At 43.1% G+C, this 24,828-nt stretch overlaps 1 protein-coding gene across 1 annotated transcript in view; it reads left to right on the top strand.

Moving 5' to 3' along the window:
• The window catches only part of ADAM17 (ADAM metallopeptidase domain 17), a 58,998-nt gene extending 34,372 nt beyond the window's left edge, over positions 1–24,626 (top strand). The window contains 13 exon segments of the mRNA XM_024213251.3: positions 1,713–1,802; positions 3,852–3,965; positions 5,639–5,783; positions 6,457–6,545; positions 10,869–11,021; positions 11,956–12,155; positions 13,250–13,353; positions 14,123–14,257; positions 15,859–15,989; positions 17,689–17,767; positions 19,071–19,159; positions 20,231–20,287; positions 22,627–24,626. Of these exon segments, the coding sequence (XP_024069019.3) occupies positions 1,713–1,802; positions 3,852–3,965; positions 5,639–5,783; positions 6,457–6,545; positions 10,869–11,021; positions 11,956–12,155; positions 13,250–13,353; positions 14,123–14,257; positions 15,859–15,989; positions 17,689–17,767; positions 19,071–19,159; positions 20,231–20,287; positions 22,627–22,977 (1,737 nt within the window). The 3' untranslated portion in view covers positions 22,978–24,626.
• Positions 24,627–24,828: the final 202 nt, after the last annotated feature.

Below are 24,828 nucleotides of genomic sequence, written 5' to 3'. Positions count from 1 at the left end.
CCTCTAAGTGCTTCCAAATTGATTGTTTAATATTAGTTATGATATCTTTCCAGGTATCAAAGTTAGGCTGGCAGGTCTATAATTCCCTAGATCCTCTTTGTTCTCCTTTTTAAAGATAGGTCCTGTAGAAATGCTTAGATAATGCATATGGGAGGAAGGGCCTGCTCTTATTAGCTTCTTTGACTCCTTCTGTAGCCAAAATAAATGACAAATGTGATCACATATAAGGCCAGCTCATTTGTAGGGAAGGAGTCCATTTCACTAGAAGAAACCCGCTTGGAACAGTCTCTGTGAATAGGGAAACATCTGCTTCTAATATGCCAGCAAAATTTGATTAAATGGATCTTAAAGAATGACATTATAATTGTTTACAAACATAATGCCTTAAACTCTAAACTTGGCTAGGAGGAAGGGCGGGACATTTCAAGTATCACTATCGCTAGGTATTTTTTTTATCAGTTTTACTGTTAGAAGAATTTGAAACCCCCTTGATTGAAGGGCAACTAAAATGATTAGGGGTTTGGAACGGGTCCCATATGAGGAGAGATTAAAGAGGCTAGGACTTTTCAGCTTGGAAAAGAGGAGACTAAGCGGGGGATATGATAGAGGTATATAAGATCATGACTGATGTGGAGAAAGTGAATAAGGAAAAGTTATTTACTTGTTCCCATAATATAAGAACTAGGGGCCACCAAATGAAACTAATGGGCAGCAAGTTTAAAACAAATAAAAGGAAGTTGTTCTTCACACAGCGCACAGTCAACTTGTGGAACTCCTTGCCTGAGGAGGTTGTGAAAGCTAGGACTATAACAGGGTTTAAAAGAGAACTGGATAAATTCATGGAGGTTAAGTCCATTAATGGCTATTGGCCAGGATGGGTAAGGAATGGTGTTCCTAGCCTCTATTTGTCAGAGGGTGGTGATGGATGGCAGGAGAGAGATCACTTGATCATTACCTGTTAGGTTCACTCCCTCTGGGGCACCTGGCATTGGCCACTGTCGGTAGACAGGATACTGGGCTGGATGGACCTTTGGTTTGACCCAGTACGGCCATTTCTTATGTTCTTATGATTCTATTCTTCCCCTACCCTCCTAATCCCAAAACCAACCAACAATACTACTGTTCATCCTGAGTGAATTTGGAGGTGCTGTTCAGTAGAAACAGACATGCAAATTTCTGGATGAAGGATGTTGCTTGGAAGGGGAGGGCTGGGCTATAAAGAACAAAAGAGCCAGGAGAGAGGAGCAGATGCTCTGGAGCCCCAGCACCGAATGTACTGAGGAGGACAGCAATAGCTCATTGGCCAGCAGAGAGAGCCTGAACACCAGGATCGCACAGTACTATACTTAGTCATTTTTTTTAAAAAGCGATAGTGGAATGCTAGAATATGCATAAAGTTTTTACCAAGATGATTTATTCTTAACCTTATGTTGCTTTTCCACTCCACTATACAAAATAATGGTAAATGGCAGAGTCTGCTATAGTTTGACTATGGAAAACTTTCAGGAAAACATTGTAAAACACCGTGGACCACTACTCTGATGTTTTTTGGAACAGTATATTTGTCCATTGTGTTTTATGAGGTGCAGTTTTGACTTGAAATGGGTGTTCATAGATACATATGCTACAACTTTTTTGGGATATTTTGGACTATATTTACATGATAAGAATTTGGATCTAAATAATGGTTTATGTTCCCCTTCCATGCATAGATTGAATTAATAGACAGAGTGGATGACATCTATCGAAATACCTCTTGGGACAACGGAAACCTGAAAGGATACGGCATACAAATAGAGCAGGTATTCACGGAGTCAATGCAAAGGGTTGTGAATCTTTGGCATTAGAGCATGTTCTGGATATTATAAGTTCGGATTTTTTTAAAAATATATATAATACATTTGGAGAGTGGGGTCTGGAATCAGAATACAAATAATCGGAATACCAATAATTCTTAAATTGTTTACTTCCATCATATAAGTAACCCCTTAAAAGCATCATCCTAGGGATTTTCATAGCTAAGTTTGTCTTGGCCCATCTTTTATCAGACACTTACAACTGTTGGAGAAGATTTCGGGCTGAGATTTGGCACATTTGATCTCTGTTGGAGAACTTTTTTTGTTTAGTTTTTGCTAAATTTGAAAAATGTATGGTTCTTTCATAAACATACTATTGTGCAAGTGTTGTCACATACTCCAGTGGTGTTGGTGTTGATCTGACAGAGCCCAAGAGTGTTCAAAGTGACCCACAATACAGATAAAAAGCCACAATTCCTCCTCTGAAGAGTAGCAACTAATTTCAGACATGATGCAATGAATGATGCTGGGGGTAACAAGCCGCTGTGGGGGTTGGAGGAGATGGGTGACATCAATAAGTTTATGTAGTAATTATTGAAAATTAGAGCTCTGAGTGGCGGAATAATGTATTTAAAATAAATGGAAATCTTAGTGGGCTAATTTCTTGTAGGCATCATAAAAGTGGGTTTTAAAGAGGGCATGCCATGCTGTGTAATGTACACTGAAACAGAGGATTTTTCATAAGGAGTCATGACATCTGGCTCACTTTTTTGACCTGGTTACTTGTGGTCTTGCCTAACTTAGACAAATCTGATCTTAGAGTGCTGCTTTAAGCGTAACCCAACTAGATGTTCAAACCTGGGGGGAAGGGCTGTTTTGACACAGTTCTCTGTTTGCTAATCTCAAAGTACTGTGCCCAAAGCCTGAAAATGTCAGGTGTGGAAACGGGCCACAATTGGGAAGGTCAGTGCAATCAGGTAGTCAGCATGTTGTTTCCTTCAGCCAATCAGGCAACGCTGTCTTAGGTGACTGCTGTTGCCGCTAATGGTGGAAACAGAGTTGGAAGGGAGAAAACATGGGGGACCCCCCCCATGACTTTGTGGGAAATTTACTTGTGACTTCCGCAGCCTTAGTAATCATGTGACAAAAGATGAGGCAAAAATGCTATAAAGTAGGTTTTGTGTTGTTGCTGGAACCTTAATTCTGAATTCCTGGAATCTTTTGGGACTTATCTCCAATGTAAAATGCATTTTTATTTTAAAAAGTGACTGTAAAAATGGCTCTTTGGGGTCCGGCTTTGTGTGTTGATGATTTCCATATCAAATGCAGTTTACAAGCTATTTCTATCAACCAGCTCTTAAAGTTCATCTTGGGAGCTGAGAGTCAAGCTATGTTCTTTTCTTGTCGTCATCCTGAGTAATAAAGGTTCTGATGGTCATTATTTACAGTATAAACTCTAAAAGCCCAGTGTTACTCCCGTTTACTGGAACATAACTAAACATATGCCACACTGCAAACTAACTACCTCTTTAGTCAGAAAAGTCTAAACATGACAAATGTGCTTTTAGTCATAAAACTTTTCAGTTTTCTTTTTGCACATCTAGATTTCTAAAGATAGGAATCCTTGTAGATCTTCTTTGGTTAAATAAAATCAGAGGTGCACTGGGGACCTTTTCTACCAGATTTGAACCCTGAATTGTTATGACTGAGTAATGAATATCTTAGTGGGATACAATGGAAACTTGTGATGTGCAACTTAACTTAGTGTAATGATGCTAATGTGTTTAGCTGTAATTATATTTGGGTCAAAGTGTATGGCATTATCTTAATTAAGAGGTCAAGAGTTCACCATTAGGAATATGTAAGTTTAAATCTAAGAATAGGATGGCATTTTAATGAGGTGCTTTGGCCATCGTTTAGGAGGGTGAAAAATTTCCCTTGGCTATAACATTTTTACTTTAAAATTGCAGCACTTGGCGCTTCACTGCCTATTTCTTCAGCTTGTTGAATTGTTTACAGTTCCTTATTCTAATTATATTATACCCTTGAATATAGATTATTGTCCACAATGAATCAAGTGTTGTGAAGCCTGGGCAAAAACATTATAACATGGCAAAAAATCAGCCAAATGAAGAGAAGGATGCTTGGGAGGTGAAGACACTGCTGGAGGTAAAGCTGTGCTTCTCAAACAAAATGTCCCACCTAAAAAGAAAATACGAGAATTACTTATTTGCCATCCAAGATCAGTCTCTGATTGCAAATGAAACTGCTTTTCTTCCTCTTCACAATGTGTAGTTATCACAAGAATACAAAACTAGGATATTTCTACCCAGGCTCATGGCAAGCGGCTTCATTATAAAAAGTATCTACTTCCAGAATACAATTATTAAGTGCAAAACAGATATAAATGATTTTGTGGTTATTGAGACAGGAAAGCAGCCCTGTGGTTAAAGCACTGGCGTGAGATTCAGGAGGCCTGGCTCTGCCACAGACTCCCTGCATGTCCTGGCTCAAGACATTTGATCTTTGTGTCTCATTTTCTTATCTGTAAAATTGGGCTAACAATACTGTCCTATTGCGAGGTGCTCAGATACTCATTTAATGTGTGGCTGTATAGTTGAACTTGTTTCTTTCATACATGTTGAATTTCTCCATGCTATTTCCTTTTCTAACTTGCCATCCAGTTGACCACATTTACCAAATGTCTTGGCCTTTCTGGATAGCATACAGGTTTTATTTGTTTTAGTAAAGTTAAAATGTGTTATATTTGGAGTTCTCCCAGAATGCACTAGTCATCTTGCAGAAGTATAAAAACATGTCCCCTTCTCAAAAAATCACACAACTTTATTGACATGACTCCACCAGAACGGGATTATAAATGGGAAAGAGGGGAGGCAGAGCAGGGCTAGCAGTAAGATCATGAAGCTACTCGTTAGGCATGAGCGTTGTTGACTCATTCAGATCCCTCTTAAAAACTGCTTCTGCAATGAAGCTTACAAGGTTCTTCTAGGGCAGTGGTTCCCAAACTTGTTCCACCGCTTGTGCAGGGAAAGCCCCTGGCAGGCCAGGCCGGTTTGTGTACCTGCCGCGTCCGCAGATTCGGACGATCGCGGCTCCCAGTGGCCGCGGTTCCCAGGCCAATGGGAGCTGCTGGAAGCGGCGGGCTGAGGGACGTCCCTTACTGAGATCCATGTGATCTTATCCTCACCTTTATCTTTTCCCTCCCCACTCACCTATCTGTTGCCCTCGTTGGTAGTGCCATTTCAACACAAGATTGTGCGCTTCTCTCCATACTTGTTCTTCTGAAGTGACTGGCATGTTTTGGGACGCCAGAAAAATGATTCAATAAATTGCTGAAACACAAGTGAAAGTGTGCCCTGGGTCACCACCTACAATGAACAGAGAAGCTAAGGAGAAAGTTCGAGTTTGGATTCAGCTCTGCTCCTTTTCAGCAGCATGAATGGGAGCAGCAAATTCCTACTGTCCTTAAAGGCATTCTGTAATGAAATCTTGTAATGCTGGCTGTTATCAAGCATTTGCAGTTTTGAAAGATGGGCCTTATAATAGTTTTTCCTTTCATTGAGATGTTGCTGACCAATGAGAATCTTAACACTGTAGATTATACTCTGGCAGGAGGAGATATTTAAAACTAGGCCAGACTAAGTACTAGAATATATGAAGGAACTATCCTACTCTGATCTGGGGATGGAGCAGATTTCTTCATTTAGTGTAATAGAAACTGGAGCTGGAAAATACCTGGCTTGTTAAATGATTTTTTCATCTTTGAATTTCTTCACCATACATATTACAGATTACTCTAATGCTTGTTTTTTTCCTTTTAGCAATTTAGCTTTGATATTGCTGAGAGAGCAGCTCAAGTGTGCCTTGCTCATCTCTTTACGTACCAAGATTTCGATATGGGAACACTTGGACTAGCTTATGTTGGATCTCCCAGGCCTAACACCCATGGTGGAATTTGCCCAAAGGGTAAGATTCCCTCCCTCCTGCCCCCCCCCGTCCCCCCCCAGTTGTGGGTTGAATATCTGTACTTTGTTATGAAAATTGTAGAAGGATTGAAGGGGGCATAATGTGTGTCACTTAAATGTTCCCTAGTGACCTGAGTTAGGAATGGAACTGAAGGCTGCGTCCTAGGCTGCATACAAAAAGGGGAATAGGATAGGGTAAAACAATTAAGTTTCTTGAATTAATAGGTTGAGTGAAAGCCATTATGGCCCCATTTGGAGCAGCTAAAATCTTCATGTGCTGCTCTGGAAAGATGCAGCTCTTAACAGGTGTGGCCTGCCAAATTTCACAATGGGAGGGAATCCAACACCTATCTCTTAAGTACTTATATGTCCCTCATTACTTGAGTATGCGAATGCCTCTCAGTCTTTAATGCATGCATTTATTTATGTTCTGACTGCAGATTCCCCACTGCAAAAATTGGGGGAAGGGGACTCATTTATAAGCCTGTGAGTGCTGTAATGTTATAGTCATTTATTTACAAGGTCAAAGAAAAAGACTGGGGAGAATCTTCAGTTTTCCTAAACATGGTTTTCTCTTTAAAAAACAAACAAACAAACAAAAATCTGTAGAAAGCCTGGTTACTTTTCTTGTGCTATATGAGGAATTTCACTTTCTTCCATCTTCCTTTCTATAGCTTATTATAGTCAACCTGCCAAAAAAAACATCTATTTGAACAGCGGCTTAACCAGCACAAAGAACTATGGCAAAACTATCCTCACAAAGGTACTGTAAATTGAATGTGGGTATACGGAACGTATTTGTTAAACATGTGCTTTGCTGTTATTCTTCAGTGCTATAACTACTGTGAGATGAATGGCTCTTGGATGCCTGTCTGAAAAGAACCGTTTGCTCTCAGTCCAGGTCACTACGGACAGGTATCTGTGATGCAAAAAATGCCATCATAGTTATCATCCTTGTTGACAGAGAGAGCCAGGACTGAATGGCTCTGGAGATGGAACTAGTCAGACACACTGGTGGAGCAGTGAGAAGGAAACATTCTGCCTCTGATTGTGCTGACCTCTTCTATTGATAAATAAGACTATATGTTTCCAAAGATGAGAGCACTAAATTCATACCAAATGTGTGCTTAGAACCACCCCCAAAATCAAAATAACCCTGAAGACTAAACTAGTAGATTGGCAATGAAATAAAGTCGAACTGCTGATTGTTGTAAGAAAAACCATGCATCTCTGGTCTTTTGTACTTCTGCAGCAGTGGTCTCCAACCTTTTTACGCTCAAGATCACTTTTTGGCAAGATCACTTTAAGGGCAACCTAGGATCTACCCCGCCCCTTCCCTGAGGCCCCACCCCTTCCCCAAAGTCCTGCCCCACTCACTCCATCTCCCCCCCCCACCCCGTCGCTCACTCTCCCCCACCCTCATTCACTTTCACCGGGCTGGGGTTGGGGTTCAGAAGGGGGTGCGGGCTCTGGGCTGGGGCCGAGGAGTTCAGAGTGTGGGAGGGGGCTCCGGGCTGAGCCTGGGGCAGGAGGTGAGGGGTGCAAGCTTTGGGAGGGAGTTTGGGTGCAGGAGGGGGCTCTGGGTTGTGGCAGTGTTGGGGTGCAGGAGGAGGTATGAGGTGCTGGCTCTGGGAGGGGGGTCAGGGCTGGGGCAGGAGCTCGGGGTGCAGGAGAGGGGTACGGGGTGCTGGCTCGGGGGGGGTCAGGGCTGGGGGAGGGGCTACAGGGTGCATGAGGGGTTATGTAGTGCTGGCTCTGGGAGGGGGGTTGGGGTGCAGACTCCTGCCGGATGGCACTTACCTCGAGCGGCTCCCGGTCGGCGACGCAACAGGGCTAAGACAGACTCCCTGCCTGCCCCGGCCCCACGCCGCTCCCAGAAGGGGCCAACGCGCCCCTGCGGTTCCTGTGGGGGGCACATGGCTCTGCGCTTTGCCCCTCTCTGCAGGCACTGCCCCCGCAGCTCCCATTGGCCACAGTTCCCTGTTCCTGGCCAATGGAGCTGCGGGGGCGGTGCTTGCAGGCAGGAGCCGTGTTTGTGGAGTAGCACAAGTTAAGGCTATTCTGCCAAACTTCTCTCTCCTGCCCCCTTCCTAGCTTCCCCTTCCCTGGTGTACTGTGTCCAGCCCATCTTCCCCACCTATTGTTTCTTTGTTGGTATCCTTGTCAGTCTGAGTTTCTTACACGATTAACTCAAAAAAATCGTGATTAATCACAGTTTTAATCGCACTGTTAAACAGTAGAATATCAATTGAAATTTATTAAATATTTTTGGATGTGTCTTCATTTTCAAATATATGGATTTCAATTACAACACAGAATACAAAGAGTACAGTGCTCACTTTATATTATTATTTTTGATTACAAATATTTGCACTGTAAAAATGATAAACAAAAGAAATAGCATTTTTCAATTCATGTCATACAAGTACTCTACTTCAATCTCTATCGTGAAAGTGCAACTCACAAATGTAGATTTTTTTTGTTACATAACCGCACTCAAAAAAACCCAAACAAACAAAAAAACACCCAATGTAAAACTTGAGCCTACAAGTCCACTCAGTCCTACTTCTTGTTCAGCCAATCGCTCGGACAAACAAGTTTATTTACATTTTATGGGAGATAATGCTGCCCCGCTTCTTATTTACAACGTCACCTGAAAGTGAGAACAGGCATTCGCATGGCACGTTTGTAGCAGCATTGCAAGGTATTTACGTGCCAGATATGCTAAACATTCGTATGCCCCTTCATGCATCGGCCACCATTCCAGCTGACACGCGTTTTAAAAAAAAAAAAAGCGTTAATTAAATTGTGACTGAACTCCTTGGGGGAGAATTGTATGTCCCCTGCTCTGTTTTACCTGCATTCTGCCATATGTTGCATGTTATAGTGGTCTCGGATGATGACCCAGCACATGTTGTTCGTTTCAAGAACACTTTCACTGCAAATTTGACAAAATGGAAAGAAGGTACCAACATGGGCGGCGAGTCCTATGGGCCCGTGGTGCCTGGGCACTAGGAATATTCCTGGCCCAAGGCCTGGCTCCAGCAATGTTTGGGGCTGGGTTTCTCCCTTGGCCCCGCCTTCCGCCCCTGGGCCCCCTCTCCCGCACGTCCCCCGGGTCATTTAAAACAGCCCAGGGCCCCCACTCACCACTGGCAGCGCAGCGGAGCTGAGCGGCTTCCTCCCTGCTTGCTCTACATGGCTGCTGGCCCCTCCCTGCAGCCCCTGGGTGGGGTGGGTCTGTGTCCCGCCCCAGGTGCCCCTGCAGCCAATGGGAAGCTGTGGGGGCAGTGCCTGGGAGTAGGAGCACCATGGAGACTCCTGCCTAGGAGCCCCAGGTAAGCACTGCACCCCCCCCCAGCCTGCACCCCCTCCTTGGCCCCCAAACTCAGTCCCAGAGCCTGCACCCCCCTTCAGCCCCCAAACTCCCTCCCAGAGCCTGTACCCCCAGCCTAGAGCCAGCACCCAAACCCCAGAGCCTGCACCCCTCACCCCCTCCTGCACCCCAGAGCCTGCACCCAGCACCCAAACTCCATCCCAGAGCCTGCACCCCTCACCCCCTCCTGCACCCCCAGAGCCAGCACCCAAACTCGATCCCAAAGCCTGCACCCCAGACCCCCTCCCCCACCCAAACTCCCTCCCAGAGCCCAACCTCTCAGCCATCTTGCACCCCAATCCCCTGCCCCATCCCAGGACCTGCACCCCAGACCTCCTCCCCCCACCCAAACTTCATCCCAGAGCCTTAGGTAGGTGGGGAGTGGAGTTTGGGGGGAGGCAGGCGGATTCTGGGCACCACCAAAATTTCTACAATCCTGCCATCTCTGGGTACCAATGTGAGATTTCTAAAGATACCTACAGCACTCGACCCAAGGTTTAAGAATCTGAAGTGCCTTCCAAAATCTGAGAGGGACGAGGTGTGGAGCATGCTTTCAGAAGTCTTAAAAGAGCTACACTCTGATATGGAAACTACAGAACCCGAACCATCAAAAAAGAAAATTGACCTGCTGGTGGCATTTGACTCAGATGATGAAAATGAATGTGTGTTCGTCTGCACTGCTTTGGATCATTATCGAGCAGAACCTGTCATCAGTATGTCCTCTGGAATGGTGGTTGAAGCATGAAGGGACATATGAATCTTTAGCGCATCTTGTGACGCTAGCCACAACAGTGCCATGTGAATGCCTGTTTTCACTTTCAGGTGACATTGTAAACAAGAAGCAGGCAGCATTGTCTCCTGTAAATATAAACAAATTTGTTCAGCGAATCTGAGCGATTGGCTGAACAAGAAGTAGGACTAAGTGGACTTGTTGGCTCTAAAGTTTTACATTGTTTTATTTTTGGATGCAGTTTTTTATATACATAATTCTACATTTGTAAATTCAACTTTCATGATCGAGATTGCACTATAGTACTTGTAATGGGGGAACTGAAAAATACTACAGTATTTCTTTTGTTTTTTACAATGCAAATATTTGTATTCAAAAATAAATATAAAGTGAGCACTGTACACTTTGTATTCTGTGTTGTAATTGAAATCAGTATATTTGAAAATGTAGAAAACATCCAAAAATATTTAAATGGTATTCTATTATTGTTTAACAGCGCGATTAATTGGGATTAATTATTTTAATCGCTTGACAGCCCTACCCTATATTATTTCTAGGCTTTTTTTCTAGCACCAAAACAGTAGAATGTGAGTTTAGTTAAGGCTCTTAATGGCCACTGTCTATTCAATAAAAATAAGGCAAATTGCCAGAGGAATTGAATGAAAATGTGATACATGCGTAATTTTTGTGGCATGACGTTTCTTTAGAAAGTATTTTCTTACACTGAAGTCATTTAAGTCTGAGATTATCAATTGTTGAGCTCTTATCTGCCCATGCAGCATCCGAACCCCGCTCTAGCAGTTGGCGCTCAAGAGTTTAGTAATTTTACAGGCCCTGACTTCAGTTTAGCACTTATATGTTTAACCAAAGAACTGTTTCCTAATGAAGTGCATCTCTAAAGATCTAATGATCTGGAATTACTTAGACCCCCACTGCATGTTGATATTGACTTTAGATGTGTTTTCTTGGTATCGAACAAGGAAGCAGACTTGGTTACTACTCATGAACTGGGACACAACTTTGGAGCAGAGCATGATCCAGACAGTCTGCCGGAATGTGCCCCCACTGAAGACCAGGGAGGGAAATATGTTATGTATCCAATTGCTGTGAGTGGCGATCATGAAAACAATAAGGTAAATTTACTTTAACTTCTACTATCCCACTACAGTCAACAAGGACTGACCCAGAACCTTCCACCCCAAAAGCACAAGTCCCTATCTGCTTAGCTAAGGTGCACTCCTTTAGCCTGTATTTAATAGGCACTTAATTGCTTGAACAGCCACTAGAGGGAGACATATTCATTTATTATTATTAGTTCCAGTGTTAGATAAGTTTCTCTCAAATGCCTGAGATCTACAGGCATTCAATCCCTACTAGGGTGATGTTTTGTAACAAACTGTGGCTGCCTACACTTCCTGATATCGCTGTTGCCAGCAGGAATCCAGCTTGGATCTTCAGTACTGGAACACAGGCTTCTAAATAGTAGGCTGTTGGTCACTGCCGTCATGTCTCTCTCTAGTGGTTAGCCCAGTCACTAAGTTAATACATACTCGTCTCCGTTCATCTTATAAACGTCATAACACCCTTGAGGACTTGGTATTATCCCTATTTTACAGATGGAGAAACTGAGATATCAAATGAATGACTAGCCTAAGGTTACCAGCAGCTCTGCAGAAGCTTACAACCAGGGTCAGAAAAGTCTCTCCCCATTTTGGCAACTTCATGACTATTTCTTGGGATGTATTGCTCCACCTGAACCCCCAGTGCTAGCAGAAGGGTTGGGTTTGGCCTTGGAACCCCTCCCAAGAGTTGGTCATGCAGCGCTGTGCATGTGTGTTTGGATAGGTGTTAATCACAATGCAACAAAGCAGTTTTTCAACACAGGCTACTATTTTCTGTGTTATGTTTTCCCAAGGTATCACAGTGGCATTGTAAATAGAATAAATGTTTCTTAAAACATCAGAATTGGGGGTCGGGTGGGTGATGGTGTCAGTCTTGGATGTATTCTGGTGAGAGGGAATGATGCACTCCTTCTCAGTGCTACTCTTTCCGCTCATGATTCTTTAGATGTTCTCAAGCTGCAGTAAACAATCCATCTGTAAGACCATTCAGAGCAAGGCCCAGGAATGTTTCAAAGAGCGCAACAATCAAGTATGTGGGAACTCCAGAGTGGATGAAGGTGAGGAATGCGATCCTGGCCTTTTGAACAGGCATGCTGATCCCTGCTGCTCTGCTGAATGTAAACTGAAACAAAATGCCAAGTGCAGGTAAGAGATGTTAAAGCCACAGACTTGGTTGGGAGGGGAAGGGAATATGGGGCTGGGTCAAAAACTTGTTTGCAGTGCAGCAAAATGCACTCTTCTGGACCCTGGCTCTAGTATTTTGAGACTTTCCCTACTGGGCAAATGAGCCTTGGGAGAGTTTAGACTCCAGGAGAGAGCTTTGGTGCATGCTATTACTTGGTAGCCTTGGTGTTAATTCATGCAGTAGTATTGAGAATACTTTGTTCCATTGCTTTGCTAGGAACTGCACATCAATGCAGTGTAATAGTAAATTCTATACCAAAAAAAAGATGTCAATTGCAGCACTCAAAAGTCAGAAAGTGCCAATATTAAGGTTCCCTGTGCAACCTTAACACTGCCCCTTCTGCATGTGCATTGCAAGGCAGTCTAAACCCATGGTCACATGTTATCCAGGACCCTAGCAACACCTAGTGTGCCAGCTGGACAGTGACTATGGTAACTGAGCTCTGTCTTTACTGTCCAATCTGCACACAGAGTCCAGATCTGCTCCCATTTACACTGGAGGAATTGTGCTTTTGTCATTTTGGTTTTGGATGAGACATGAAAGTTTAGTCCTTTCCTAGCATAGAGTTCATTTGTAACTTTACTCACGAGTGTGGATTTTTAAATATTTGCATTGCAGTAGTGCTTAGGGGGCCTTGTATTAAATGCTGTACACACACCATAAGAAACGGTCCTTGCCCTGAAAAGCATAGTCCAACTAGACAAGACTGACAAAGGGTGGGAAGGGAAACAGGCACAGAGAGATGTGAAGGGACTTGACCAGGGTCACCCAGCAGGTCAGTGGCAGAGGCAGGAAAAGAACCCATATGTCCTGAGTCTGTCTAGTGCCTTGTCGAGGGGCCCACTCTCCCTCTCTGTGTGTAATGTTGTACATGTGCTTATGTAACCCATTCTTCAGCACACTTCAGAAAATGAGGGACAAATATATCTGATAGGCAGAGCTCTAAGAGGAGAAGTATACGTGCTTCCATGAGTTTGTCACGCTCTTAATGTTAGCACTTATTTATTTCTTGAGTAGCCTAATATTCCTCCTCCTCCTTCCACTCTTCTCACAGTGATCGGAACAGCCCCTGTTGTAAAGGTTGCCAGTTTGAAAGCGCTCAGAAGAAATGCCAGGAAGCCATAAATGCTACTTGTAAAGGAGAGTCCTATTGCACTGGTATGCCATTGTTATGTTTCCCTTACATGTGCAACTGAATGCTGCAGGCACAGGGCCCCTGTTTTACTAGCTTTTGCTGCCTTTTATGCAACTTGTATGTTTACTTTTAGAGTTCAGTTAAGCACCAAGAAACTCTGTCCTGCAAACTAGTTGTTTAGTTGTCCAAGAATTGTTCTGCTCTCCGCACCTGCCGGGGACCTGGGAAATGGCGTACTTGCCTTTTAAATTAAAAAAAAAAAAAGAAGAGGAAAAAAGCCCCATTGTGAGGCATAAAGTGTGCTCCTGAATCTTGCTATGGCAGGGTGACTTTGCTTTAACCTCTGCTTCCCCACCAGCTGCTCACTTCCCTTTTCTGCCTCCTCCAGCATCTGATAGCAACTCTGCTTGAAGATGAGGAATCAGCCCAGACAGTCGCCTTTCCTGGCTGAAGGCTGGCTAATCCTGAGAGGGCTGCCTACCATTTTGTGCATTTTGTCTAACTAGGAATTATCGCAGTATCTGAATGCTATGAGCCAGTTTTTTCATTCCCCTCCCTCCTGTGGTCCCCTTCCTTCTAGACATCTGCCAGATGTACTGCTGCTCCTCAGAGTGCTTGCAGCAGCCCACTAAGGGTGACTAGAGTCTCGCTCCAAGAATGGGCTATTGGGAGTCGCTATATAATGAGCATCTGTGGCTCAGTCTCCTCTCCAGCACAGGGAGAATGATGTGTGCCTTTACCAACCCTGTGTGTACTAAAGCAGCCATCCCTTCTAAATGCCTGTGTCTGTAGGGAACAGCAGTGATTGCCCGCCCCCTGGGAATGCGCCGGATGACACGATCTGTGTGGATTTGGGCAAGTGCAAAGATGGAGAATGTGTTCCATTCTGCATGAGGGAGAAGAAACTGCAATCGTGTGCCTGTAATGGTGAGCAAAACAGGATCGCCAGCTTTCCCGAGCCACATGTCTTGTTAAGGCCCCGATGAGCACAGTTAATCTGTAACCTAGATGAGAGCCATGCTATCAGTGGATGGGTCCTTGGACCCCAGATCAGGGTTTCAGACAAACAAACAAACACACCTCAAAAAGTCCGAGGCTGAAGTTTTTGTCTTTCAGCCCTTACTTTCGTTTCCTGTTTGAGGAGTGGCTGAGGAAGCTGCTCTGACATCTGGGCTGGAGCCATCAAAGCGAACAGCCAGGGTTATAGATGAAGCTGATACGCTGGGGCTCGCTGGGTGGTAGAGATGTCTACACTTCCCCTTGGCCCCAGCAAGGCAGGCTGGGGAAGGAATGTCTGATAGGCAGCTGGGAGGCTGCTTCTCCAGCTGCACTGAGAACAGAATTGCCAGTGCAGCTCCATCCGAGGGCTGTAGCAGAAGCCATATCCTGTGGCAGCTACACCAGTTGCCTACACAGAAAGAGCACTTGAGGAGAATAACTACGGGTATATCTACACTGCAGTAAATGACCCCGTGGCCCAGCCGTGGCTGGCCCAGGTCAGCTGACACGGGCTCGGTTGCGGGGCTATAAAATTGCAGTATAGACATTCAGGCTAGGACTGGAGTCTGGGGTCGGAGATCCTGTGAGCGGGGTGGGGGTCTCAGATCCTGGGCTCCAGCCCGAGACTGGACGTCTACACTGCTATTTTTAATCCTGCAACCCCTGAACCTCACAAGCCCGAGTCAGCTGATCTGGACTCTGAGAATCGGTGCTGTGGGTTTTTATTGCAGTGTAGACCTACCCAATGATACATTAAAGGTCTTTAATGTGATGTAGCAGTTGGAAACCAGAAGGAAAGGTAGCACCATGTGACCAGCCAGCTCTTCCCAGCCCATCAGCAACTGCCACTGTTTTAGACAGAGGGGCTAGTGACGGGAGGAAGGGGAAGGGAGTGTTTGGAGGATGTGACGGGCAAGTTTGGGCTAATGGAAAGAATTCCCTTCTAAGAGTCTCTAATAGTTTCCCCCCTGTCCTCCCCCCACACACACTTTCCTCTCCCCCTTTCCAGGCCCTGTACAATCCGGGGGCAAAGATCAAAGAATCACTGTAGCTCAGACCCCTGCACCTCTTCCCTCATTGTTCAGGCTGTGGCTGCTATTCCTATCTCCAGATGCCTGCTCAGAAGTTTGACGAGGCCAGTAGGAAGCTTTTAAAATGTCATTTGCACATAGATGTGAACCAGGGCTCAGATGCCTTTGAAACCCTTCACCTGCCCTTGACATCTGAAGGCTGCAGTAATTTAACTTCCAGAGCTGAACAGAAAAAGGCTAGAGCTTCCTGTCTGTCCCCCACTCTGCTGCATGGAGCGTCTTGCCAAGCTTCAGGCTCTGTGTATTCTGAGCAGCTCAAGAAGCTTCTTTGTGTGGCTAGAGACTATGCAATCCTCCATTCCCCACACCGTCTGCTGGGAAGGGGCATGGTCAGCAAGAGGACCAGGAAGCAATCCCCTCCGTGCTCAGAAACTCTTGGTTATGGATTGAAAATAACCACAAGAGTCGGGGAAAAACAGTTTGCTGCTTTTATTTTAGAAACGGACAATTCCTGCAAGGTTTGCTGCCGGGACGAGCATGGCAAGTGCAGTCCGTACGTCGATGCCAGCCAGCAGTTCCTGTACTTAAGGAAAGGGAAGCCCTGCACTGTGGGATTCTGTGACATGAATGTGAGTGTTCCTGGGAGCTAGATGCCCCAAGCATTCTATTTATGGAAGACTAGGCTTTCTAGCTAAAACACCGGGAGCCTTTCCCCTTCATATAACCTGTTTCCTCTTGCTTGTTCATACATTAGAGTAGCCCTAGACCTGATCTGCTGAACAGCCCTTCTGCCACTGAAATGAAATCTCATTTTTTCAGGGGCAGTGGAGGGGGAAATCCCTTGTACAGGGCACCGTGCATCTCCATAAATGCCCTTCTTACTCATACCTGATTGACTTTCTCTTGTGCACTGCTCTTTTGTAACGGTGCCACGGACAGTGTAGCACTACCAAAAGCCAGCCCTGGTCTTTCCCTAAGCATTGCATGTTGTGGGGTTGATTCTGCAGTTGTTGCACAAACTCCAGTGACATCAGTGAAAGCAATCCCCATGCAAGGGGTTTCTGCGTTCCTGGACCCTGCCATATAGACGGGTAACACTGGAGTTTTGATTATTTATTTATTTTGAATCCCAAGCCCATTTTAATGACCCTTGTATTTCAATAGCAGAGCTTCTTTATCAGTGGAGCTGATGGGATAAGATTCACCATGCGTGTGGTTTGAATAGAAAGAAAATAAATGACTGTGAGTGAGCTCTGTTGTTTTGTAGAGGGGATCAGGGTTGGTAATGTAGAAAAGCTATGGAAAGTGAAGAAACCAACACAGACACCCAGGAGTAATGGTCAGGAGTAATATACAACACCTGAAGGGGCCCCATGGAATCCCATTTAAAGTTGTGAAGCAGTGGTTGAAAAAGTTAGTCATTGGACTTCTGGAGTGCTCTTGTTTCAAAATCTTGAAATATTTTTTGCTTAAGCTCCTGATCCGGAAAGATGCCGTGTGCCCCCATTTCCCGGGGGCTTTAGGAATGCTGGGTGCTCAGCATCAGGTCCCAGTTTTTTTTTTTTTTTGACAAATTTTTTTTTTTTAATAGTTTCACAAACGTGCCTGGCTTTTCCTCAGAAGACCAACAACATGAATATTTCATTCCCCTGTAAGGATAGCAGTGGCTTGATGCTTCAGTGGAGGAGATTGATAAACAGATGAGCAAATGACGAAAATCTCTCCATTTGTCACCACCCATTTCCTCTCCCAAGTCGGCCCAAGACCTAACCTGCTGCTGAACAGTGACATCTCCCTATACATATGTAGTAGCTGTTTTGGGAGAGGAAATTGGTGGAGATGCATATGATGCAAGGATCTGAGTAGAATAATATTTAGTATTTATATCAAATTCAAGGGGTAATGTTTTCAAAGGAGACTTAGATGCCTAAGCTCCTTAGTCCCGTTGACTTTCAGTGAGAATTAGGCTGTCTAGTGCCAAAGTCACTTTTGAGAATTTAACCCTAGGCCTCCTAAGCTTTGTACAGGCACTAACTAACCTCAGTCAAACACCGCTCTGCTTTAATGGAGTGAAGTTACAATTCGATTCTAAGAGCTCTTTTTAGACAAGCAAATCAAAACGGAGACTTTCCTCAGAGAAGTCACTGTAGCTAGTCAGACATGGACCACGGCCATTGAAAAATGGTATAAATATATGTCCATTAACTATGCAAAATACATTTTGACAGTGTAGTTCCATTTCGTATTACGTCCTTTTCATGCCCTGTGACCAGGATGGTTAAGGCTTAAGTAATATAAGATCATTCTTTGAAATGTTTACTTTTGCAGGGCAAATGTGAGAAGCAAGTGCAGGATGTGATTGAACGATTTTGGGATTTCATCGATCAGCTTAGCATCAATACTTTTGGTAAGATAAGTAATCCAACCTTTTTTTCCTTTTTTTTTTTTTTTTTAATTTGCTGAGGTACCTACATTCCCAACTACCTCTACCCTGAAGGCACTGTGAAAAGAATCAGATTGGCGGATGACTGTTCTTACTGTGTGTGGGCCAGGTGGGGACTCATGGATGGCTTGACCTCCCACAAATCACTGTTCATATCTCAGAAGGTGGGACTGGGTAGATGTTGTCTTTCTAATGCATCATGTTAGAACTGAAAATATTGATGTCCCCTTCTAAATCTTTAAAGTTACAGTTAGTTTTCTTGCATTTCCTGCTCCATTATTATTATTTCCAAGCATTTAAGAAGGATAGTTCTACTCCAAGAAGCCTTCAATTCAAAGACAAATCAGTAGACAGAGGTCAGAGGAAAAGGAGTAACAATAGGTGATTTATATACCAGTCACCTAGACTTGTTTATAGGCAGCACAGTTAAATGGATCTTTAAAGAGGGATTTCAAGGTAGAAAGGTGGGGAATTTTCAGTTAATAAATACCACAGTATAAGGTAACGCACTGCAAGGTGGTTGGTTATACTGAATCCACACGCTCCTCAGGTGGTTGGATCTATGTTGTTACTAATCTTGCACCTTACATCACAAAGCATGGAGGTATGTCCTGGTATAACAGCTCTCCTCACTATGTTGTAACCATATCAGAAGATATCAATTACATGATTCTGTAATGATAGGGTAACAGACAGTGTAAGTTCAAGGTAAATGCCATATTATCTGCAGGATAATTGTATGGCTTTCAGTCTTCTGGACTAAAGTCTTATAAGATCTAAGAACTGCAGTTTTCCAGGTGATTAATATTAAAACTACTTAGTAACTTCAAACAGAAGTATTGTCTTGATATTTGGAAGTAAGCATAGTAATAGAGTAGGCATGTGTTTTTGTTATTTGCCCCATGAGATCAGAGTTGTGAATTGGCATGTGAGGGGGCTCACTGTAATGAAAGATATGCCTTGGAGAACTAAGCGCACCCAGCCTGCTAATGTGAAATATTGGGAGACATCTAGTACTAAAGAGTTAAAGGAGGCAGAGAAAAGGATTTGTGACTTTAAGCATCTTTGAGGTTTAACTTTCTGAACAGATATTTTATATGGGCCCAATCCTGCAGCCCTTATGCATCTGAGCAATCCTGTGACTTTAGTAGAGTTACTTACAGGAGTAAAGATGGCAGAATCAGGACCTATATTTATGTACATACACAGGGTTTGTCTGTTGTCTTTTTGGCATATAACTAATTGGTTTGGACTTGATTGTTTACAGGGAAATTCCTTGCAGACAATATAGTGGGCTCCGTACTTGTGTTTTCCTTGCTATTTTGGATTCCTCTCAGTATTCTTGTCCACTTTGTGGTGAGTAAACCTACTTTAAGGTGACTGACCAGTTTGATCATATTGTAGGCGGAACTTATTCATACATGTAATGGCAAAGATCCAGGGGGTAAGTTTTTAGCAGATAACAGCCCATAAAGGTAAAACTGTTACTATTTGGGACCTATCATCATTCCTTAAGCAGGTTAAACTCCCACTAACTTCTGTAGGCCCTTTGTAATGAACCCTAATGTTACTAGAACACTGAACTACTTCCTGTTAACATAAGATTGCATCAGTGGAGAAAAGTTAATTGGGGTTGTTTATTTTGGCTAGCCAGTGCTACTTAGAATTACATAATAGATGATGATCATTTTCACTGTGAGTGCTGGCACTGTGCTTGGAATCATAGGCTCTAGCCTCAGCAGAGAAGCTGAAGTTGCCTGCTGTAGCAAACAGAATAATTTAACCCTGAGTCTGTTAGATCACATCAGGTATGGCAAAGTCTCACCTCAGTCGCCAAAACAACTGTTTCCTAAGAACCCCTCAGCTTACATTAGAAAGCAGAACCGCTGAAAGTCAGCCCATTCTGGGATAAATAACTTGGCCCTGTCAGCAGGGAATTAATTAAACAACCCCCAGAAATTGGCATTTGCACTCGTTGTGAGGAAGCGGCAATGAATACTGTAGAATTCTACATTTTGCTGCAAACCTTTCTAGTATTTCATATACATGTACAGGTGTTAATTGACTACTCAAGGAACCGACAAAAGTCAGTTGCTTAAACAGAACTGGGAACTCGGTCGTTTGGGGGATATTATTATTATTTGTATTACGGTGGTGCCTAGGATACTTTGGCACAATCTCTCCAGATGGGAGGTTCTCTAATAAGGGTGGTTCTTGTACAGGAGTCACTGCATGTGTTATTTGCAAGGGAGCCTCTCTCTCTACTACTTTTTCTCTTCCCTGCTGAGGTAATCTTGGCTATCTATGGAAGGGGAATCAGCTGGCTGCAGTTTGAGGCTGGGAGTGTAATGGGCTGTGAGGGGAAAAGAATGTGTCTTCCTCTGGTCAGCAAACAATATAGGACTGACTGGTTTGTTTTCTTTATAGGACAAGAAATTGGATAAACAGTATGAAGAGAACACAAAATCTCTATTTTGTCCCAGTGTAAGTTTGCTGCTTTCAAGGAACAGTAATTGTTTTAACTGTATGTTAGCAGAGAGCTAGCTTTGAAATGTAATGTTTGTTAGAAAAAATGATCTTGAAAGACATTTACGGAGTAATCCTCAAAGAAAGCCATGGTGTCTTCTGCACAGAAACTCTGCCAGATGAAACAGAAGTTGGGTGTTTTATGGTTGAGTTTTTTTTCTTCTAGAAGGAATGTTAGTTTTGCTGAAATGAAACGTTGTGGCTTTTGCTTTTCGCGTCTGAGTGGTGAGCACTAGCCATGGCATCTTATGCCGAAGCGGCTTTGTTCTGCAAAGCTGTGTGTCCTGGGACAAGTGTCTGCGTTCCAGTTCCTGTCTGGGTGTGTGCTCAGCAAGTTTCAACCACTGACCACTTGTCCCTAGGCCAAGTGATGCAAATAAAACGGAGTTTCCGGAGGCAGAAGTATTAATCTGATGACTTCAGCAGAAGCAGAAAAGTCTCTACCTAGTGAATTAGTTATTCCTTGCAAAGTGGCCTTTTAGTAACAGAATATCCTTTTAGCAGCTGGATGTTCCAGCTGAAACTGTAGATTCTCACACTGTGATCCTTGGGCTGCTTCCAGTTGGTCACTTGAACTTCTGTTACAGGGCTGAAGGGTCTGTCACTTTTCAGGCAGTGACACTTCCTGCTAGTTCATACTCTGGTGACGCAGGCCATATAAGTACCTATATAGTTGTAGCCCATTCCAAGACCCTCTCATTTTTATTTCAGTGTAAGCACAGTGTCCAGTGCTTTGGGCGCATGTACAATCTACATTAATAAAATGAACAGACAACCTGATCTGTTAACATTAGAACCCCCCAGATGCAATAAAAACCCCTCTCCACCATTCATTTAACCTGCAGAACAGGCCTTGAGGAACGATCCTGGGGGTCAATAAATGTGAGATCTTGTAAACCAGTGGGGGAAGCATATGCCAGAATCAAGGACTCCTTACTGAGAAATCCCTGCCTCCAGCCCCCCTCATAAGTAAACCAAGGTGCTATTAGCTTGAGCATATCAACTGCCAAAGTATGTAGTGAAAGCGGCAGGTCTCCGACAACATGGCCCAAATCATCTCATCTTTATACCTTAACCTCTATCTGGAAACATTTTGGAAGCTGGTACAGTGGCACAGCAGAGATGTAATGTGCCCCCTGCAAGAAACACTGCTTAACATGCAATACATTCTGCACCAGCTGCCGTTAGAGTGGTCTTAAATTGCAGCCCCAGTAGCACACATTGTGACCTTGCACTCTCAAGATGGCAAGGGCACAATCTTTTGTCTAAACCAAAATAAATCAAAATCACTCCTGGCACCATGGCCAGTGCGTAGAGTACTGGCCTGGGACTCTGATATCTGGGTTCTCTTTCGGACTTTACCGCTGATCTGCAGTGTGACCTTGGGCAAATCTCTTCACCTCTCCGTACCCCCTCCCCCTTTATTAACCATTGGAACAGTTACCGGGGTTGTGGTGGAGTCTCCGTAACTGGAAATCTTTACATTAGGATTGCATATTTTTCTAAAAGATCTGCTGCTGTTCCTGCTACAGCTATTGGACTTGAAGCAGGATTTAATTCAGGGAGGTCCTGTGGACTGTGTTACACAGGAGGTCAATCTAGATAATCATAATGGTTCCTTCTGTCCTTCAAAATCTATAAATCTACAGCCATGGCTGCCCCTGGACACATCAGAACAGTTAAGTTACAGAGATAACTCTCTAGATTGTAAACTTGACTATCAAAAGGTGGGGCCTATCAGCTGAGGGCATTTGGCATCACTTCTGCCAGTCTTTGTAGTTGCATCAATTGGTTCCAGTGAAATAGAGGCATAAACTGCATATTGGAGACACACCAGCTCACACTGCCTCCCTGAATCGCTTCACATTGAACAGGAGTGGCAGCAGACTAGAACCTGCACGAACCCTAGCTGAAAGGATGTTTAATGTTTAACTTAGCCAGTCTTATAAAGTCAATGCCAGCATGTAATAATTCATAATTTACAAGAATGATCAGCTGAATTAGACAAAAGGCCAACTATTTGGGTTTAGACTTGACCAGTGTAAGGTAACATCAGAATGTGTTGCCTTGAACTTTAAAGCTTCTCTTCTTTCAGGAAGGCTGCCCAAAGCCATCAGGTGACAACTTTTATTTATGAATTACTGTAACTTTCTCCTCCCCAAGTATCCAGACTCCAAAAGGAATGTGGGGGTTTTTTTTTTCCTGCTCTCCATGTGAAGGGACAATTAACCAAAATTGAATTCCAAATTAGAAAAAAATTCCCACCCCCACCTGACTGACCTGCTTGTGTCTTGCAGAATGTTGAGATGCTCAGTAGTATGGACTCAGCATCTGTTCGAATTGTCAAGCCATTTCCTACTGCACAGTCAACAAGCCGACACCAGCCACTGCAGCCCATCACAGCAATGCCTGTAGTAGCTGCAGCACCAAAACTGGACCACCAAAGAATGGACACTATTCAGGAGGACCCAAGTATTGACTCTCATGTTGATGAAGATTGCTTTGAGAAGGACCCTTTCCCAAATAGCAGCTCAGCTGCTAAATCTTTTGAGGATCTTACAGACCATCCTGTCACTAGGAGCGAGAAAGCATCATCCTTTAAACTACAGCGCCAAAATCGAGTAGACAGCAAAGAAACCGAATGCTAGCATCTAGCTGCCTTCCAGCCTCATGACTGTGTGCAAAAGAAATGTTCATATATTTGATCTAAAACCATTTTGTTTATATAAATACGGATAGAGATAGATAAAGAGATATTTTGTGAGGGGATGGGAGACTGGAAAATAAGGAAGTGACCTACTGCAGATGCTGGTCATGTGTATGACCTTCCTTAGTTTATTAGATGATTACATCTTTTTAAAACAAAGAAAAACATCCAGACTAAAACTAGCTTGTTTTGAAGCTTTTGGATTTGGTTTTTCTAGTTTCTTAACCTTTACTATTTCCTTCAACCTGTGGTGTAAATTGGAACATCCTGCTGGATATTAGGTTGTGTATATTAGCATTTTTATAATTCAGCTTTTTGTAGTTGGAACAACACAGATAGACAAAATCATGTTTTTGGGTGTTTTTAAAAAAACAAACTTAGTGAGTTTTCTGCATAGACTAGAGCATGTAGCAGTTTAGGTACCCTAAACAGTATAAAATTATTTTGTTTGCAAACAAAGATCAGAGCAGTGAGATAGGTACAAATTGTATTTTAAACAGAGTCTGATAAATACAATGAACTGATACGCGTTCAGAGTTACTCTGGGTTTCAGTTCTTTGTAACCCACATTGCTGAAAAATAGCTTTCATATAAGTCTTCCCATTCTGAATGAAGCATTTCTTAAAAGAACACCTTATAATTACAGACTTCTGCCTGGGCGAGTGGGAAGAAAAGAATAGTTGCTTATGTTGAAAGGACAACTCAGTTTAGGTTTTGACCTTTACAATGGTTGTTTCAGTCTGAAGTGGTTTCTTTGATTCAACTTTTTAATATACATAACACTGTTGCCAAGAAATTTAAAAAGAAAAGCCACTTGTAGGACCCACATATAATTTGTTATGAGCTCTTGCTAGAAAAATACTACTTTGAGTTGCACAGTTACTGATGAATAACAATGATTAATTTCAGCTCATTTCTAAATACTGATAAAAATCAAGGTTTGCCAAATCTGAAAGGACAAAATTAATAAGGAAACCTTTTTAATTGTACGGTTTTCAAGAGGGTATTATAGTAGTGTAATATAAAAAGGCCTATAACTTAATGGAGTGGTACCCCTTTAAGTGGATAAGCATATTTCCAAAGGCAGAGATGTGAATAGTGTAATCTGTTTGCTATGAATGTTACATGAAAGTTATTTTTGTCTGTATTAACAGATGAACTGTCACAGTAGAATCATAGGGCAACTATTTACTGCTTGGGTCCTACAGAAAGATCTTAGCTCTTCATCCTTCTTACCCCATAGTCATGTCATAATGTAACTTTGATTTATATAAACTTTGTTTAAAATGGTTCTGCAGCTGTTTTAAATGTCCACTGGAAAGCAGATCTGTGTTCATCAGCCAGGAAAGCTTAACTATGGAAAACTTGTATTTTTAAAATTTGATGGCAGTTAACCAAACCTGTGACAAAAGAATTGTGTGTTTCCAAGGATACTTGTTACACTAATACTTGAACTTGTGCCTTATGGTATTCATATCGAACTAATCATTATTTTAGTTACACTGGGTTTTGGATTTGATATGTAGCCATAAAATTTGTTTGTTAAATTTAACTTTCAGTACAACGTAATAATAAAAGCTTTTTATAGGATGACGACTATAGTCATTGAAACTAAGACTTGCCAGTTCTCACAGATAGGATTTTTACCTAAGACACTAGTGCTCCTTGGTCAAAATCTTTAGTAAGCAGCAAAATGTCATGCTCCAAACTTGATATACATTGCTCCATTCCTTCAGCACAAAACCAGTGATGGTTCTTATTTTTGAATATGTTTCTTACTACCTTCACTTGT

This window comes from Terrapene carolina, unplaced genomic scaffold, assembly GCF_002925995.2.
Source record: "Terrapene carolina triunguis isolate 2854851 unplaced genomic scaffold, T_m_triunguis-2.0 Scaffold42, whole genome shotgun sequence".
NCBI lineage: Eukaryota > Metazoa > Chordata > Testudines > Emydidae > Terrapene > Terrapene triunguis.
This window is presented reverse-complemented; position numbering and strand designations above follow the sequence as displayed.